We start from the raw sequence: 15,344 nt of genomic DNA on the forward strand, positions 1-15,344 counted from the left end.
GAAATCAAGGAAGAAAGAAAGGAAAAAGGGTAACCTAAGGAAGGAAGGAAGGAGATTACCAGCATGCACCGATGTTATCTCTTAATGCTGAATGGATTTGACGACCTCGGCACCCTTGGTACTCAAGGGACTCTGTGCAAGCTTTGATGAGGAGTGTTAAGGAAGAGGAATGAGGGCAGGTCTGTTCTCCACTGTGAGAGTGATGTAGTCATATATAGAAAACATGTTGGTAAACAAGACAAGGAAGAGGCAAAGAAGGAAGAAGGGGAGGGAAGGACATGGAAGAAAGGAGAAGGAGAAAGAGGAGAAAGGTGGGAAGGAAGGGAGGAAGGATATACGACACTGTAAAAATGCAGCGTCCTTACCTCTAGATGCCCAAGGGAGCTGGTCCCTAACAGCCTCCGCCTCGGATAGAGTACAGCTATCCGGAATTGATGTCCCTTAATTAGAGCCGATGGCTGCGTTTTTCACGGACTCTGCCGCGACGCCGGCGGCGACTGGCAAGCTGCGAGGGTAGGTAGAGAGGACAGGAAGAAAATGGACGGGAAAGGGGTGTAAATAATACGAAAAATAAGTAGAAAAAAGCAAGAGAAGGCTCAGAAGAATGAAGAGAGAAAATGAAGAAAGAGAAAAAAGGAAGTCATGAAAGAAGAGAGAGAAGAAAAATACGAAGGAAAGAAAAAACGGAAAAAAGTGAGAACCGAAGCTGGGAGCGTGTGCGGCGGCGGAGCAGCACACGGTGTCGCTGCAGGCTCAGAAACGGCGGCCGAGCGGCTCGGCGGCTCCGCCCCGGTGCGGCGGAGAGCCCGGCTGTGAGCGCGGGGGGCGGTGCGGGGCGGGCAAGAGAGCCGGTGCGTCCGGGCGGCGGCGGGGAGCCGTGCGGGGCCCGGGCGGGTGGCGGCGGCGGCGGCAGCAGCGATGGGCGAATGCTGGGGGCCCGTGGTGCGGGTGCTGGTGCTGCAGGCGGCCTGGGCGCTGGTCGGCGGGCAGGCGCGGTACTCGGTGCCGGAGGAAGCCAAGGCCGGGACGGTGGTGGGGCGTCTGGCGCAGGACCTGGGCCTGGAGGCGGGCGAGGCGGAGGCGCGGCGGCTGCGGCTGGTGTCACAGGGCCGGCGGGCGAGCGTGGAGGTGAGCGGGGCGAGCGGGGCGCTGGTGGTGAGCTCGCGGCTGGACCGGGAGGAGCTGTGCGGGAAGAGCGCGCCGTGCGCCCTGCGCCTGGAGGTGCTGGTGGAGCGGCCGTTGCGCGTGTTTCATGTGGAGCTGGAGGTCACCGACATCAACGACAACGCCCCGCTCTTCCCCGCAGCCCGGAGAAACCTGAGCATCGCGGAATTGTCGGTGCCGGGGTCTCGGTTCCCATTGGAGGGCGCGTCGGATGCAGATGTCGGAGCAAACGCGCAGCTCTCCTATGTACTCAGTCCCACTGAGCATTTCGCTTTGGATTTACAAAAACAGAATGAGCAAAATACTGTGCTCGATCTTGTTTTAACGAAAGCGTTGGACCGCGAGACGCTGCCTGTGCACCGGTTGGTGCTGACGGCGAGTGACGGGGGCCGGCCGTCTCTGACGGGCACCATGGAGCTGGTGATCTCGGTACTGGATGCGAACGACAACGCGCCCCAGTTCAACCAGACCGTCTATAAAGTGCAGCTGTCAGAGAACGCTGCAGAGGGGACACTTGTGGCGCTAGTGAACGCCACGGATCCGGACGAGGGAATTAACAGTGAGGTGACCTACACGGCAACGAACTTCGTTCCCCTGAGTGGAAGAGATACAATTGCCGTAAATCCAAAGACGGGCGAGATCGGTCTCACGGCAGCCTTGGACTTCGAAGAAGTCACTGTATTTAATTTTCGTATAGAAGCGAGAGACAAAGGGACGCCGCCACTATCGGGTCACTGTAGCGTGGAGCTGAAGGTGCTGGACGTGAACGACAACGCGCCGGAGGTGTGGGTGACGTCGCTGTCGGTGCCGGTGCCGGAGGACGCGTCGGTGGGGACGGTGGTGGCGCTGCTGAGCGTGTCGGACCGGGACTCGGGGGCGAACGGTCGTGTGCGCTGCGCGGTGTGGCCGGCGGCGCCGTTCGGGCTGGTGTCGACGTTCGCGGGGTCGTACTCGCTGGTGCTGCGGGAGGCGCTGGACCGGGAGCGGGTGTCGGAGTACGAGGTGGAGGTGCGGGCGGAGGACGGCGGGTCGCCGTCGCTGCGCGGGCGTCGCGGGCTGCGGGTGCCGGTGTCGGACGTGAACGACAACGCGCCGGCGTTCGCGCAGGCCGTGTACACGGTGCTGGCGCGGGAGAACAACGCGGCGGGCGCGGAGCTGGCGCGTGTGTGGGCGCGGGACCCGGACGAGGCGGCCAACGGGCGCGTGCGGTACTCGGTGTGGGAGGGCGGCGTGGGCGGGGGCGCGTCGGCGGGCGGGGGGTGGCGTCCGGCGTCGAGCTACGTGTCGGTGGACGCGGAGAGCGGGCGTGTGTGGGCGCTGCAGCCGTTGGACTACGAGGAGGTGCAGGTGCTGCAGTTCGAGGTGCGGGCGGTGGACGCGGGGGAGCCGCCGCTGTGCGGCAACGCCACGGTGCAGCTGTTCGTGGTGGACGAGAACGACAACGCGCCGGCGCTGCTGCCGGCTGGAAGCGGCGGGCCGGGGCCCGGGGTGGTGGGCGAGGCGGCGTCGGGGCCGGGTTCGGTCTCGGGGGCGCTGTGGGCGTGGGCGGCGTGGGGGGCGCCGGCGGGGCAGGTGGTGGCGAAGATCCGCGCGGTGGACGCGGACTCGGGCTACAACGCGTGGCTGCGCTACGAGCTGTGGGAGCCGCGGGGGAAGGGCCCGTTCCGCGTGGGGCTGTACAGCGGCGAGGTGAGCACGGTGCGGGCGCTGGACGAGGCGGACGGCCCGCGGCAGAGGCTGGTGATCGTGGTGCGGGACCACGGGGAGCCGGCGCGCTCGGCCACGGCCACGCTCAGCGTGTCGCTGGTGGAGGGCACCGAGGCGGCGCTGGCGGCCGCGGGTTCATCGTCGTCGAAAGCGGGGGCGGGTGCGGAGGGCGGTGCGGCCGCGGCAGGAGCGGCGGCGACGACGAACGTGTGGCTGGTGGTGGCCATCTGCGCGGTGTCGAGCCTGTTCCTGCTGGCGGTGGTGCTGTACGGGGCGTCGCGCTGGGCGCCGCGGGCGGGCGTGCTGGCGGGGCCCGGGCCGGCGACGCTGGTGTGCGCCAGCGAAGTGGGGAGCTGGTCGTACTCGCAGCGCCAGAGCCGGAGCCTGTGCGTGGCGGACGGCGCGGGCAAGAGCGACCTGATGGTTTTCAGCCCCAACTTCCCGCCGCCGCCCGGCCCCGCGGCGAAGGAGACGCAGCCGGAGCCGCCCGCTCTCCTGGACACGGTCAGTGGCTCTCCCTGCCTCTCGCCCCTTCCTTGACTCCTTATTAGCCTTTTATCCCTTTTTCCCTCTCTCACCCATATCCTTCTCTCCCCCTCCATGGGCAGACGGTGGTGTGGGCGTCCTGAGCCTCTGGGCCTCGTGGGCAGTGGGCACTTGGCAGGATGTGAATGGGACGTTTTCATCTGCCTTGGCGTTCATACCGGAGCCTCTCGGCTCTTGCTTTCTTGGGAGAACTAAATAAAAGTATTGCCGCACCCAAATCAGTTGCGGTTCACAGCTGCACAGCTGTTCTGGTTGCGGGTTGTTCTCCTGTCAAAATCACTGCAGGATGTGGTGGGAGGTACCACGACATGGGCTTTCAAGACTCGCTTGCTTGTGTGTAGCATTTCCAGTCGAGCTTGCTGAAGGACTGCAAGTCACACATGCTGCGGTGGTGACAATCTCTCAGGCACTATTTACTGTTTTTTACCTTTGCGGAGTGCTGACCGTGTTGTTATCAGATGTAGTTTTTTCTCTGTTCTCTTCTTCTTTCATTGTTCTCGGCAAGAGACTGTAACAGCAGTTTGAACTTCTAATGGATTTTCTTTTTCCATGTTTCTTGACTTTATGAATGTCTCCCACCAGTGACAATCCCCTGTATGGAGCGAGGTGTTTAGAACTGGGGCATGTTCTTGTGCTGGAAGAGTGTCTGGGCATTTTGGCAGTGGTGGCTCTGCATGGCACTGAGTAGGGCCTGAGTATGTGTCATGGGTAGTGTGACCTTGAGCAGGGAAGAATGTTGCCTGAAGGAAATGAAGATGCTGGGTAGAACAGAGTTTGCGTCATTGGGGAAGAAGCTGAGAACATCGGTGTTGCTGATCTCATTTACCGTGGCACAAAATATGCCAGTAGGAAACCTCGAGAAGTGCCCCCATGCACATGCAGCTTCCCTGAGATTCTCTGAGGACCTCCAGAAGTTCCACATATCCTCACACCCCCATCTCTGTCACAGTCCTACTAGATGTCACGGCATCTGCCACTTGCCTCTAATCAGCTTGCTTTCTTTTTTTTAATCTGGAATTGTGTTGGTCGGACTTTCCATATTTGGATCATGCTGCCAGCAATCTCTGAAGCTCACCTTGGTCATCTCTCTGCTCACGTGTCTTGTTAGAGAGGGGAAGACATACTCTCCATATGGTGGCAAACCTTGTGTTTCAATATAGTGGGATGGGATCCTTTGGTTTTATTTTCTCCTCTTACCAAAAACTCCCACTCTCTTGTTTTTTCTTCTCTCAAATTGGCAATGCTTTGGTAACAGTGGATGAAATGCAGAGAGCAGAATTTTGGCAGCTCTGAGGTTGCAGAGAATTGGATGTTTGGCCATCAGTATGGGGGATGATTTTTTTCCAGTATGCTGAGTGGAGGTTGACATTGCAAAAATATCATTAACCCTCAGATTTTCCACTTGCTTCCCCTGTCACAGAACACATAAGAGAGCATGATGCACTGTAGGATCATTTCAAAGCTTTTGGAGAACATGAGTACTTTTTTTCTGTCCGACTTCCCCAGAAGATGCTGGTAACATTAATGGAAAGTGTGCCTTGAAGCCACTCTTGTTCTGAAAGGTTTCTTTTCTTAACAAACAACCAGTAATGCAACAGGTAAGTCACTCAGATCTGAAGAGGCTGTGTTTGAGAGGCAGGTGTACTTTTGTTCCTGTTTAGTTGAGTTGTTGTTATTTTGGATTGACCAAATGTTGACTATATGGGACCAGGAAAGCACCACTACCTGCTCCTGTTCCTGTCCTGCCACTTCCAGGCACAGCAATGGGGCAGCAAACATAGAGAAAGCACTCTAATGGTTTTCCTGGAGTGGACGTGTTCGGTGTCCAGGGAAGCATAGAATTACTGGACAGTTTGGGTTGGAAGGGACCTTTAAAGGCCATCTAGTCCAGCCCCTGCCATGAGCAGGGACGTCTTCAATCAGATCAGGTTGCTCAGAGCCCTGTCCAGCCTGGCCCTGAATGTCTCCAGGGATGGGGTATCCACCATCTCTCTGGGCAACATGGGTAACTGTCCCACCGCCCTCATGATAAGGAATGTCTTCCTTATATCTAGTTTACTTTCCTTTTAATTTAGAACCATCACCCCTTGTCCCAGCCCAGGTGCAGGACCTTGCACTTGGCCCTGTTGAACCTCAGGAATTCTGCATAGGCCCACTTCTGGAGCTTGTCCAGGTCCCTCTGAATGGCATTCTGTCCCTCAGGCATGTCACCTGCACCACTCAGCTTGGTGCTATCTGCGAATTTGCTGAAGGTGCACTCAATCCCACTGTCTATGTCATTAATGAAGACATTAAACAATAGTGGTCCCCAGACGGACTTCTGAGGGACAGCACTCATCACTGATCTCCATTTGAATGTTGAGCCATTGACCACTACCCTCTGGATGCGATGATCCAGCCATTTCTCCACCCATCAAATCCGTATCTCTCCAATGTAGAAAGATGTGGGAGGGAAGGATGTTGTAGGGGGACCGTTTCAAAGGCCTTACAGAAGCCCAGACTGATGACATCCATAGCTCTTCCCTTGTCCACTGATGTAGTCACTCTTTCATAGAAATCCACTAGTTTGGCCAGGCAGGACTTGCCCTTTTGAAGCCCTGCTGGCTGCCTTTAATCACCTCCCTGTCTTCCATGTGCCTCAGCACAGCTTCTAGGAGGATCTGTTGCACGGTCCTCCCAGGCACAGAGGTGAGGCTGAGAGGTTGGTAGTTTCCAGGATCTTCCTTTCTACCCTTTTTAAAAATGGGTGAAATGTTTCCCTTTTTCCAGTCACCATGGACTTCACCTGACAGACATGACTCTTGAAAAAGCATGGAGAGGGGTTTGGCACCTACATCAGCCAGGACATCAGGACAATGGGAGTATTCTTAGTGAAAATGCTGTAGTGTTACCTTTGTGGCATTTGTTTGGCTGTGTGATGGGTGGCTCATGTTAAAGAAGGAGAGATATTCCATGGGAATTAATGCTCCTGGGTACAGCAGTTCTTGCCATGTTGTTGTGGCAGTGCATGCTTGCCTGAAAGGAAAAGCAAGAGCTCACCATTCAGTGTGCAGGTGGAAAATGAGGCAGAAAGAAAGGCTCTTCTTCGAAGTATAGGAAGACACAGAAATGTTCAGATGGAGAAAAAAAATCCTAAACACCTGAAGAAAACCAACCACAAAACAAATTGTCCTTCACAGTTCATATAATCCATTCCAGTGCTGTGCTCATAACGTTTCAGCTGTTATCCTACACAATTAAATTGGTACCCTTGCCATTTATAGCTGTCCTGACTTCACCTGTAGAAAGAGTATCGCTCTCCGGTGCATAAAATTTCCCTCTGAGATAGCTGAAGCATTGCAAACCATGAAGGGTCTCTTTGCAGAGTCTGGAGGACACTGTCTCTATGATACTATCTGCGTTTTTCTATAGTGCTCTTAGCGATGGGAAGGGTCTACAAAAGCCAGTGTGAGTGTTGAGTTGAGAAAGGAAACTGTGTTATGTCATGGAGATGAATGTGGCAGTGGCACTGGGTTGCACCTGGTCCTCTCCTAATGTGAATGATGACCTTGAGCAGTGGGAAGACTTGTCTGCGGGAACTGAAAATCCTTGGGAAGATCACAGGCTATGTCATAAGACAAGAATTCTTAAGAATGCATGTTTCAGAGTGGGCAATGGAGGATGCCTAGAGGAAAGCATGAGGCAGGATGGGCATGGAGTGTTCTTGCCCAGGATCCTTTCCCAGGCTCCAAGGATCTGGAGTTGGAGTCCTTCTGGATCTTGAGATACTGCATGTTATTTAAATGCCCACAATTTCCTTTGAGGTTATGAATGTCTCCCACCAGAGACAGTCCCTTGTGCTGCTGCCTGCCTGATGTAGAAAGTGTGTTGGTAAGAGGAGATGGAATGCAGACTGATGAATGTTGTCTGATGAACCACTTGTTTTGGGAAAAGTGTTGTGGGAAGGTAGTGCTTTACCTTGCTGTACTTGGGTAGTGGTGGGCATCCATAGTGTCTTCTACATCTATTGATGTTGCCATGATGATTCCTTGCTCCTCCTCATGCAGGATTTGTAAAAGATGTAATTAAGTGCGTTGTGATCTTTGTACTCTTAACTTCCTCTACTTGTGCACTTGCACAGATGGCCTCAGTAGAGATGGTGTGTCCTGTTGTCACATGTAGCTCATTCTGCTATATGCACTTACCTGCCAAACCCTACACAGCAGCACAGCTCTGGTTTCTGTGGTAGAAAGTCCCCAACCCAGTTAATATTGTGAGTGTGCTTGCACTTTGGCATTGGGTGTGGTTCTCTTGAAGAAAAAAAGCTGTGTGGACTGGGATCAAAGCTGTCACAGCTGTAATCACAGAATCTTATAGAACTCTAATGTGCAGCTCTGTGGTGTTTCCACCTGACATTGCTGAAAACGGGCAAAGCATACATGGTGAAGTTCACACAGCTGGGAAGAACCTGCCAGATTCTATGTGGCTTTTCAGCTTTCCATACGCTCTTCGTACCAACTGTGAGGGCAGGTGAGGATGTGCGAAGGCCTGGAGCACACATGGAGAGGGTTTTAGCGCTGGGCATGTTGGGCTTGAGAAATTTCTGAGTATTTTGTCAGTGATCCTGTGAGTGGCACCATGTTGGGCCTGGCCCTGTGTCATGGGGAGAGTGATGTTGAGTGGCAAAGAGTGTTGCCTGAGGGAAATGGAGACGCTGGGTAGAACATGGTCTGTGCCATTGGGGAAGAACTGGAGAATGTCTCCTTAGCTGATAGAGTTGCAGCACAAAGGGCTGTATTCCTGGGATCCTCTCAGGATGTCCAGACATTTGATATATTCTCCTTTCCTGATGTTCTCCCATGTACTACTGCTTTTGAAGGTAACTGCCAGATGTGCTTTAAATGACTTCTTTTTGATGTGGAATGTTGTTGGCCAAACAGAAGCTTTTTGATATTTGTATCATTCTGCCAACCTTCTCTGAACGTCTCCTCAGTCATGTCTCTGGTCTTAGTCTTGCTAGGGAGATGACAAAGTGGTCTCTGTATGCAAGACAGTGGCAAACCTGGAGTTTCAGTACAGTGGAATGGGTTCCTTTGGTTTTCATCTTTTGTCTTAGCAAAAACACCCACACATTTGTTTCTTCTCTTATACTGGCAAAGTGTTGGTAACAGTAGATGACATGCAGATGGTGGAATTTCGGTAGCTGTCAGGTTGTAGATTTTTTGAGGGGCAGTATTCTGTGAGTATGAGGGATGTTTTTTCCACTATACCAAGCTGAAGCTGACATTGGGCAAAATATGTGTAGCCCTCAGGTGTCCCACTGGCTTCCCCTGTGATCCAAGTGCATAAGGGAGCACTGATCAGTGTTTTTCAAAGTGTTTGGAGAAAATGAGTAATTTTTTTCTGTCCAGTATGCCCTGAAGTTGCTGATAACATTAAGTGGTAATGTAGCTTAAAACCAATTCTCCTGTTGTGAAAGTGTTCCTTTTTCTGAAGAAGCAACCGGTGCTGCTACAGGTAAGCTAAAACCAATTCTCCTGTTGTGAAAATGTTTCCTTTTCTGAAGAAGCAACCAGTGGTGCTACAGGTAAGTTGCTCATAGCTAAAGCAGATGAGTTTGAGAGACAGATGTACTTTTGTTCCTGTTCAGCCCTGGTATCTTTGTGCTGGATTGACGGAATGTTGCCTGGATTGAAATGCCTATAGGTCTGGAGCAGTAAAGCACCACTGCCTGCTCTTGTTCCTTTCCTGCTGCTTCCAGGCACAGTGTGAGCTGGTGGAAGCAAGGAGAGATGGAGGAGGGACCTGAATGCTTTTCCTAAAGTACATGTGTTGAGTGTCCAGAGGATGTTCTCAGTGAAAATGCTATAGTATTCCCTTGGTGGCTATTGTTTGGCAGTGCGACACATGCTTCATGCTGATGAAGGAGAGCTATTCCATGGGGACTACTGCCCCTCAATACCAAGGTTCTTCCTGTGTTGTGCTGGCGGTGCATGCCTGCCGGAAAGGAGACAGAAGAACTTGACTTTCATAGTGCAGGTGGAAAATAAGGACAGCTCTTCATCAAGGTATCTGCAGAGCGCTTGGGAGCTGTGGTTGCCCTGTGCTGTTTCAGCCTTCCTGGAGGGTTGTTGTGCTGGGTTGTGATGGGCTTGAGTTTCCTGAATGAAATACTGCCTTACATAGTTTTGGGCAGTTTCCTTACAGCTGTTCTTTGTCATATAATGTCTTTGCTTTGTTGATTGCTGGATGCCTGAGAGGACTGGAGGTGTATGGACTGCGGGAAATGGGGAAGTATGTTCCCTGTCCAGAGGCATGATTGGTGGAAGGGAAGGGGAATGAGAGCTCTTGTCAAAGGACATGTCTGTCTTTCGTTGTGAGCATAGCCTATAAAAATGGAAAACGTTTTGTGAAAGAAAAAAAAAAAAACAACAGAATAAACAGAGGTGGAAACAGAAGAAGAAGGGAGGCAAACAGAGGATATGGAAGAGAAGAATAAAGAAGACAGAAGGAAATGGAACAAGGAAAGAGAAAAGAAAGAGAGAGAAAGAGAATAGCAGAAGGAAATGAAGAAGGAAAAGAAAATGAAATGAAGTACTCAAGTGAAAAGCAAGACAAGAAGAAGAAATAAAAGAAGAAAATAAAAAAAAATAAAAGGAAAAGAAAAGAGAATGGGAAGGAAGGAATAAGAAAGGGAGAGAGAAGGAGAAAGAAAAAGAAAAGACAATGAAGGAGATGATCAGGACAAGCCGACATTACCTCTAGTAGTGGAATGAAGCTGGGCTGTACCAGTCTCACTTTTGGTTGGAGTACCATGCTAGGGAGTTGATGTTTTGGTATCAGTTCTTCAGTGGTCTCTGCCGAGGCTCCAGAGGTAATTGATGAGCTATGAGGAGAGGTAAAGAAGAGAGAAAGATGGAAAGAGAAGGGAGTAAAGCATCAGGCAATGCAGACCAAGAAAACAAAAGGAGAAGGAAGATAAGAAGGAGAATAAATGAAACAAGAAAGAAAAGGAGGAAAGAGAAGATAGTAAAAAAAAAAAAAAAAAAAAAAAGGGGGGCAAGATAAAGGAAGAAAGAGAGAAAGAGAGAAAGAGAGAAAGAGAGAAAGAGAGAAAGAGAGAAAGAGAGAAAGAGAGAAAGAGAGAAAGAAAGAAAGAAAGAAAGAAAGAAAGAAAGAAAGAAAGAACTGTATGAGAAAAAAAAGAGCCAGAAAACAAGAAAGAAAATAATGAGGAGGAAGAAAAGAGGGAAATAATAAAGACGAAAGAAAAAATTGAAGAAGGGAAGGAAGGGGTGAGAGAGGAGCTGAGCAGCGCAGAGGCGATGGTGAGAGCGTGTGCGGCGGCGGAGCAGCACACGGTGTCGCTGCAGGCTCAGAAACGGCGGCCGAGCGGCTCGGCGGCTCCGCCCCGGTGCGGCGGAGAGCCCGGCTGTGAGCGCGGGGGCGCGGCGCGGGGCGGGCAGGAGAGCCGGTGCGTCCGGGCGGCGGCGGGGAGCCGTGCAGGGCCCGGGCGGGTGGCGGCGGCGGCAGCAACAGCGATGGGCGTGTGGTGGGGGCCCGTGGTGCGGGTGCTGGTGCTGCAGGCGGCCTGGGCGCTGGTCGGCGGGCAGGTGCGGTACTCGGTGCCGGAGGAAGCCAAGGCCGGGACGGTGGTGGGGCGTCTGGCGCAGGACCTGGGCCTGGAGGCGGGCGAGGCGGAGGCGCGGCGGCTGCGGCTGGTGTCGCAGGGCCGGCGGGCGAGCGTGGAGGTGAGCGGGGCGAGCGGGGCGCTGGTGGTGAGCTCGCGGCTGGACCGGGAGGAGCTGTGCGGGAAGAGCGCGCCGTGCGCCCTGCGCCTGGAGGTGCTGGTGGAGCGGCCGCTGCGCGTGTTTCATGTGGAGCTGGAGGTCACCGACATCAACGACAACGCCCCGCTCTTCCCCGCCGCCCAGAAAAACCTCAGTTTATCGGAAAATATTCCTTCCCGGTCTCGGTTCCGTCTGGATGGTGCATCGGATCCAGATATCGGAGATAACGCGCAACTCTCTTATACACTTAGCCCCAGCGAACACTTCACTCTCGATGTTAAATCTTCTGATGATAATAGAAAGTCCCTGTTCCTGGTGCTTGAGAAATCACTCGACCGCGAGACGCTGCCTGTGCACCGGTTGGTGCTGACGGCGAGTGACGGGGGCCGGCCGTCTCTGACGGGCACCATGGAGCTGGTGATCTCGGTTCTGGACGCGAACGACAACGCGCCCCAGTTCAATCAGTCGGTCTATAAAGTGCAGCTACCGGAGAGCGCTGCAGAGGGGACGGTGGTGGCGCGACTGAATGCCACGGATCCGGATGAAGGTCTCAATAAAGAGTTTTCTTACAGCATCGTCAATTCAGTTCCTGCTAGTAACAGCGATCTATTCAGAATTGATCCCAAGAGGGGCGAGATCAGACTGACGGGCGGTCTGGACTTTGAAGATGTCCGTTTACACGAGATACAAATCGAAGCGACAGATGAGGGGACGCCTCCGCTGTCGGGACACTGCAGCGTGGAGCTGGAGGTGCTGGACGTGAACGACAACGCGCCCGAGGTGTGGGTGACGTCGCTGTCGGTGCCGGTGCCGGAGGACGCGTCGGTGGGGACGGTGGTGGCGCTGCTGAGCGTGTCGGACCGGGACTCGGGGGCGAACGGTCGTGTGCGCTGCGCGGTGTGGCCGGCGGCGCCGTTCGGGCTGGTGTCGACGTTCGCGGGGTCGTACTCGCTGGTGCTGCGGGAGGCGCTGGACCGGGAGCGGGTGTCGGAGTACGAGGTGGAGGTGCGGGCGGAGGACGGCGGGTCGCCGTCGCTGCGCGGGCGTCGCGGGCTGCGGGTGCCGGTGTCGGACGTGAACGACAACGCGCCGGCGTTCGCGCAGGCCGTGTACACGGTGCTGGCGCGGGAGAACAACGCGGCGGGCGCGGAGCTGGCGCGTGTGTGGGCGCGGGACCCGGACGAGGCGGCCAACGGGCGCGTGCGGTACTCGGTGTGGGAGGGCGGCGTGGGCGGGGGCGCGTCGGCGGGCGGGGGGTGGCGTCCGGCGTCGAGCTACGTGTCGGTGGACGCGGAGAGCGGGCGTGTGTGGGCGCTGCAGCCGTTGGACTACGAGGAGGTGCAGGTGCTGCAGTTCGAGGTGCGGGCGGTGGACGCGGGGGAGCCGCCGCTGTGCGGCAACGCCACGGTGCAGCTGTTCGTGGTGGACGAGAACGACAACGCGCCGGCGCTGCTGCCGGCTGGAAGCGGCGGGCCGGGGCCCGGGGTGGTGGGCGAGGCGGCGTCGGGGCCGGGTTCGGTCTCGGGGGCGCTGTGGGCGTGGGCGGCGTGGGGGGCGCCGGCGGGGCAGGTGGTGGCGAAGATCCGCGCGGTGGACGCGGACTCGGGCTACAACGCGTGGCTGCGCTACGAGCTGTGGGAGCCGCGGGGGAAGGGCCCGTTCCGCGTGGGGCTGTACAGCGGCGAGGTGAGCACGGTGCGGGCGCTGGACGAGGCGGACGGCCCGCGGCAGAGGCTGGTGATCGTGGTGCGGGACCACGGGGAGCCGGCGTGCTCGGCCACGGCCACGCTGAGCGTGTCGCTGGTGGAGGGCACCGAGGCGGCGCTGGCGGCCGCGGGTTCATCGTCGTCGAAAGCGGGGGCGGGTGCGGAGGGCGGTGCGGCCGCGACAGGAGCGGCGGCGACGACGAACGTGTGGCTGGTGGTGGCCATCTGCGCGGTGTCGAGCCTGTTCCTGCTGGCGGTGGTGCTGTACGGGGCGTCGCGCTGGGCGCCGCGGGCGGGCGTGCTGGCGGGGCCCGGGCCGGCGACGCTGGTGTGCGCCAGCGAAGTGGGGAGCTGGTCGTACTCGCAGCGCCAGAGCCGGAGCCTGTGCGTGGCGGACGGCGCAGGCAAGAGCGACCTGATGGTTTTCAGCCCCAACTTCCCGCCGCCGCCCGGCCCCGCGGCGAAGGAGACGCAGCCGGAGCCGCCCGCTCTCCTGGACACGGTCAGTGGCCCTCCCTGCCTCGCCTCTCGCCACTTCCCCGGCTCCCCTTTCCCCCTTCTCCCCCCTGTCACCCTTATTCCTTCTCTCGTCCTTCTCTCTCACTCCGTGGGCATGCGGTTTGGGGTGGCGGACTGAGCCCCCGCGGCCCGTGTGCGCTGGGTGCTTAAGGATGTAAACGAGACCTTTGCATCTTCCTTGGCGTCCTTGTTGGAGGCTTCTCGGTTCTTGCCGTGGGAGAGAACTAAAGAAAGGTTTTGCCGCACCTAAAACAGTTGCGGTTGTCAGCTGCACGTTGTCGAAGGTGTGAGTTGTTCTCCTGTCGAATAAAATTACTGCGGATTGTGATGAGGTGCTATGCCATGGGCTTTCGAGATGCTCTTGCTTGCCGGTGTGCAGCATTACACCCCAGCTTGCTAAGTGCCAGACGTTATTCAGTAGTTATCACCTTTGCTGAGTGCTGGCCGTGTTGTTATCAAATGTTGTTTCTTCCATGTTCTGCTCTTCTTCCATTTTTCTCTGTAAGAGATTGTAATGATAATTGGAACTTCTCGGGGATTTTCTCTCCCCATGGGTAATTTCTTCATTTTGTTTGGCCCAATGGAATAATCGTGGAAGTTGAGAAAGTATTGAGGACATTTTTTTGTATTCTTTTTCCAAGTATGTTGTTGCTATGGTCAGTAATAAAACACGTTCAGGGCGAGAATTGTGACCCAAAGTAGGTGTGAGAAACGGGAATTTTCTTTTTCTTCTTCCATTCCTCTCCCCATGTTGAGACCTTGCATTCCTGACTGTGATGGTGACAATCTTCCAGGCACTAGTAACTGCTCTTTTAGTGTTGCTTATTAGGTAGGCAAGAAGGACTCTTCCTATTTTCTTCTCGTAGTTCGTTGTGAAAGTAGTTAGTAGCTTGAACTGCTCGTGTATAAGAAATAGAACTCAAGGTAGGTGTTAAAAACTAGCATTTTCTTCTTCTGTATTTTTTCATTCCTTCGTTGTGAGCTTTGCATTTCTGGCCTGATGGTGGTGTGGTGGACACTGGTCTATTATGATCTTCTTCCAATATTTGTATTGGCAGTCATACTTTTATAGACCACTGAAAGTTCTGATTTCAGCAACAAAAAAACCCCAACCCAACCAAATTCTCCTACACAGTAGATACCATTTGCTGCATTGGTGTGCTCAGCAGCACTTGGGTTGTTCTTTCACATTATGAATTCAAACTCCTTGCTCTTAGAGCTGTCCCAATATCACCTTTAAAGGAGTACTGGTCCCAGGTCTGAAACAGTTCTATGTGAGATAAAAGCATTGCTAAATATGGAGGATTAGCTACAGAGTGTCTGCCAGACATTGTGTGTATGATAGCATCTCTATGGGTGTTTATAATGCTGCTGTAGATGGGAAGGGTCTGCTAAAGACGGAGATGGAAAATGAAGCTGTGGCATGTCACACAGATTAATGTGGGAATGGCTCTGTAGGGTGTGATCATGCTAATGTGAATGGTGGCCCTGAGCAGTGGGAAGAACTTGTGTGTGGGAACAGCAAGTCCTTGGGAAGACCATGGGCTGTATCATAAGATGACAAGAATGGGAGATGAACTGCTTGTCTTGAGAACACAAGTTCCAGAGTGGGGAATGGAGGATGCCTAAAAGAAAGCATTTAGGCAGGATAGGCACAGGGTCTTCTTGCCCAAGATCCACTACCAGACTCTATGGATCTGGTGTTGAAGGCCTTTCTGATCATGAGATAGTATTTGCTGTTCAAATGCCCACAATGTTCTTAGAGGCTATGAATATCTCCTAGCAGAGACAGTCCTTTGTGCTGCTGCCTGCTGTAGGAACTGTGTTTGTAAGAGGGGGTGAGATGCAGACTGCTGAATAGTGTCTGATGATCATTTTCACTCCTGTTTTGAGGAAGGTATTGTGAGAGCATATATGTCCAATCTGCTGTCCT

The 15,344-nt window shown here is 54.4% G+C and overlaps 1 protein-coding gene across 1 annotated transcript; it reads left to right on the forward strand.

Annotated features, from left to right (window-relative positions):
- Positions 1–918: 918 nt before the first annotated feature.
- Positions 919–13,529, forward strand: LOC309445301 (uncharacterized protein; the record flags this gene model as incomplete). Its single annotated transcript, XM_082063931.1, has 3 exons — positions 919–3,379; positions 8,876–8,913; positions 10,620–13,529. The coding sequence occupies 3 exons, from the start codon at positions 919–921 to the stop codon at positions 13,527–13,529; spliced, it is 5,409 nt and encodes a 1,802-aa protein (XP_081920057.1).
- Between the last annotated feature and the right edge of the window lie 1,815 nt (positions 13,530–15,344).

Source organism: Streptopelia decaocto (assembly GCF_964273445.1).
Source record: "Streptopelia decaocto genome assembly, chromosome: 12".
NCBI lineage: Eukaryota > Metazoa > Chordata > Aves > Columbiformes > Columbidae > Streptopelia > Streptopelia decaocto.